Raw genomic sequence first — 4,248 nt, forward strand, 5'->3', positions numbered from 1 at the left:
GTAGAGTTCTGCTTGGGATAAACAGAAAACTATTTGAGAAGGAAAAGAGATACAGAAAATGAAAATGGATGTTAGTTGTTCTTGGCTTTCAGATAGTGCTAAATCATAAGTAGCTAAATCACTTTGTTATTTTAAGTTCTGTTAACATCTTGTAGGATGTGAGGTGCACCCAGCAGGCTGTGTTGGTTTCCAGACCTGTCTGTCACTTGGGGCAGTGAGGAAGCTTTTTTGGTGGAAACAAGTCAGTCTTTTTTGTGTGGTTAACTCCCAACAAGCCTGTCCTAAGTCATAATAGTCGCACGAGGCAGAGATGGGGGAAGTGTCTTGGAAGACAGGGATAGAGTGGGACTGCTGAAACCTGGATTTGGACCTGCTGTAGCTGTTGAGGAATTCTGTTCTTCAGGATTCTTTGTGGTACTTCAAAAGACTCCAAGAGTAAGTGTAAAGAAAAGCTTCCTGTGTCCCAGTCCTGAGAGAGCAGTGACACACTGTGATCATTGCAAACCAAGGTCCTTTGTATACCTAACTTCAAATCCACCAGCCTTGCATCTGAATATCCTGTTCCTGTGAGAAGCAACATGAACTGGAGAGGAAAATGAAATGATACTCCTCTCTGCAGCCTGTTAGCTGCTTTTTTTGTGTCACATTGTTCCACAATTTTCTGGTTTAGGCAGTGGGATTTCAATCTCTTGGTGTAATTACTCCATATAATATGTTAATATTGTGTTAGCAGCATTTCCCTCCCTGATACTTTTGGACAGGTTGTGTAGGTAATAGAACACTTGGTGTAAATAGAGTAAATTGTAAAACCTGTTCTCGCTCCCAAAAAGAGGTTTGTTTTGTTTATTGTGCAAAACTAGTTCATTGGTGTCTTTTTTTAACTGGAAAAATAAACAGACAGAAACCAGTAATATTTTTAAAAGATGACATGACTCAAAAGATAGTCAATACTATGGAGGATAGTATGTCTCTAACAAGCTGAATGTCCTTGGCAAATAAATTTAGCATTTTTAATTTTTTATGAAGTGGGTAGATGACCTGCAACTAGAAGTGAGGCAGCTTACCTGCATTTGATTGTGTCATTGGCACACTTGGAACCAGAACTTGTTAGATTCTACATTCCAGTCATCTTGTACCACATCCTGTGCTTGGAGGAGAGGTGCACAACTGCTGTGCTACTTTGATGGAGAAATGGTAAAATGGAGAAAAGTAGCAGAAGTGTTGTCTGAAACACTGTGTCCCACAAAGAAGTAGTAAAAATACTGCGGAAAGCTGTTGAAAAAACGTGGAAGGCAAATATTGTCCTCTTATCAGTCAGCTGTGTGGGCACATGTAATAACAAATATTGTTTCTTGTCCACCTGTTGTGGAAGATAAAGACTTTGTGGTTGGTAGCTTTCCCCTTCCAGTTGACAAATGTTGCAGTTTCTACTTGAAATAATGTATTTTGTAGTGCTCTCGTATTTAACCTAGCTAATACTTCTGTATGTTTTTCCTCCTACAGTGAGAAGGTCAACAAAGGGATTGGTATTGAGAATATCCACTATTTAAATGATGGCCTTTGGCATATGAAGACGTACAAGTGAAACAACAGGAACTGTTACTCCAAAGGAATGCACTTAGATTAAATGTGGACTGCTTTGTAATTCCTTGTTTTTAATGTGACTGAATGTACAAATTATTTTGTTCTGTGGCTATGCTAAATAAATCAGTTGAATGCAAAAGTAGTGTTAGGCTACAATAGTTTTCTAGATTTCTTTTTATTACAGTTATTTTGTTTTGTCTTAAACCTGAGTCTTCAGTGACTGAAGATATTTGATGAAAGACTCTGCATGGACTGTGAGTAGACTATTTCAAATGGAAAGGAGGAAAAAGCCAAGAAATGTTTACATTTTTGTGCTCTTCTAAAAGCGTAATATAAAGTGTGTGTGAAATATAAATATGGTTTACAAAACTTCTGAAGCATTTCAGATTTTTTCTTGACACCTTGTTAGTCTACCTAGTTTCTTGAATGTGGAGAAATCAGGTTTTTGGACATTATTTTTTAACTTATTAAGAGCATTAACTTCATTTTACTTAAGGAGTTTCTCTTTTTAATACGCATTTGTCTGTATAGGATTTATGAACTCAGACTGATATGTGGGTTAGAAATTCTTTTATGGTGGCTCATATCTGAAGACTGTATGTGTGTTCAGATTTCTACCTGCCAACACTTTGATACTGCTCTCCTTCTAGAGGAGTTTGTAGTACTGGTGGGCACACTGCCAGTGAAGTGTGTGCCACCCTGGTGCCTGATGCTCTCTACTCCCTGTGTGCCGCCTTATTTTAGGAGCAAAAACAAAATCACTGTTAAATAAAGGCATGACAGCAAAACATGTTTTTGAGTTTAGCCAGGAGCAACTTTTTCAGGTGGAACTTGAAGGCACACTGCCACATGTCTCTGTACAGCTACAGAAGGGGTTCAGGAGCACTGTGTGTCTGTCTGGATAACCCAGTCCTTTGTTCAGCATACCCAAAGCTATGCCTATGGAAAAATGGAAAACTGTAATAAATTAAGGAAACTTTTAAGGTCTACAACTCATAACTGTCTCTGGAAGCATTTATTAATATTTCAAGTCTTTATTCTAACACATGCATTTTACAGCAGCAGAATGTAACTTTGTGTGCCAGTGCCTTGTCTTGGTGCTGTTCTGCAGGCTTGGTTTCCCCACCCTGGACCTTTACAGATGATAGTAGCCAAGGTGTTCTCCAGCTGATTCTAAAGCCAGATTAAGACATGGCAGAAGGAATGCTGCTTTTGAAATTCTGTAAAATTATTTACAAGACTGTACTTCTGAAAATGATAGGGTAAATCTGAAACTATCAATGTAGGAAGACAAAATTTAAGCAGTGTTGCAGAAAGAGTTCTGATCATACCTCAGAACTTCAGAATGCTGGTGAACATTTCTGTGCATCTTAAAGATTTCATTGTAAATGTATTGATTTCTGGTACTATGGGAAATCAGCTAATTCTTCAGTGTTGGTGTTTTTTTTGTGTAAAATGAGCTAATCTTGCCTTTTGTGGTTTGCTTCCATCTTATCTCTTCCTGTTGTCCTCAGCACTTCAAATCTGTGACAAACAAGATTTTTTTCTTGTTGGAATTGTTCACTCTCATTCTCCTATGACTGCTGTTGCTGCAGGGGGTCAGAACTGTTTTTAATAATCAAACACTGAAAGTTTTGCTTGCTTTATCTGGTTTTGTCTAAGTTTTTGCAGCTGTATTAATCTGTAAGGAGATACAAGTCAAATCAGGCTTAATTTATATACCAGGTTAGCAAAACATCAAAGGTACAAGTTTTACCTAGGTTTTGGCAGCAATTGTATTGCTGTCAGCTGAGCTCTGACAGATGGGGGGATGAGAAGGTGCTTCTTGTCTCACCTTTCAAATAGCAGCTGAGCTGTGGGAGCCTGTGTGGGGGTCTGAGCAGTTGTCTTACCTTGTCAAAAACCTGATGCTTAAAACAAACAACCCAAGATGTGGATAGTCTCATCAGCTCTGAAGCAGCTGTTTCACTTCCCCATCTGCCCACCTGCAGCTCAGGGTAGGGTGTTACAACTGCTTGGTTAAAGGTGAGAGAACAGAGTCTGCTCCTGTGTTTTATGGATATTGTAATACCAACAAAGCCTGTGACAGTCACAGATGTTACAGATGGATGTAATACCTTCCTCAAGTCTTGAAACACCCATTCATGTCAGGTCACTGAATTCTAAATGGAGTAAGTACTGAAGTGCTGTTTGCACAGGCTGTGGGTGGATAGGAGTGTGACCCAGGAACTTGTGTAAAACTGAGTGCACTCTATTGTTAAAAAAAAAAAAGCATGAAAAAACCCTAAACCAAACATCAAATTGTACTGACAATTAACCAACTTCTTCCTTGTAAACACTATTAGCATTCACTAACAGGAGCAAAAATAATACTGAACCTTTATTCTAACATGCTTATAGATGGAGTGAAATTTTAAATGAGCAATTAATCTTGTGCTAACAGACTCCCTGACCATGTTAATACCTATTCAAATACAGTTTATCGTTTTCTTCTGTCTGCTTAGAAACAGTAGTCCAAAGGGCACTTGATATTACTCTGCTGCAAGATTTCTTGTTGCCTTGCTTCCTGCTGTTAGAAGGCTGTACATGAGGTGGAAGGTGCTATGTAAGCTCAAGATATTGAGTGTGTATTGAGTGTAAAAGAAATAGCTTAAAGTTACAGTC

The 4,248-nt window shown here is 38.5% G+C and overlaps 1 protein-coding gene across 1 annotated transcript in view; it reads left to right on the forward strand.

Annotated features, from left to right (window-relative positions):
• The window catches only part of MCTS1 (MCTS1 re-initiation and release factor), a gene marked incomplete at its 5' end in the record, with an annotated part of 6,193 nt that extends 3,613 nt beyond the window's left edge, over positions 1-2,580 (forward strand). The window contains one exon of the mRNA XM_031056077.1: positions 1,504-2,580. Coding sequence (XP_030911937.1) covers positions 1,504-1,585 — 82 coding nt within the window. The remainder of the gene's footprint in view (positions 1-1,503) is intronic.
• Between the last annotated feature and the right edge of the window lie 1,668 nt (positions 2,581-4,248).

The sequence above is a fragment of the Geospiza fortis genome, unplaced genomic scaffold (assembly GCF_000277835.1).
Source record: "Geospiza fortis unplaced genomic scaffold, GeoFor_1.0 scaffold157, whole genome shotgun sequence".
NCBI lineage: Eukaryota > Metazoa > Chordata > Aves > Passeriformes > Thraupidae > Geospiza > Geospiza fortis.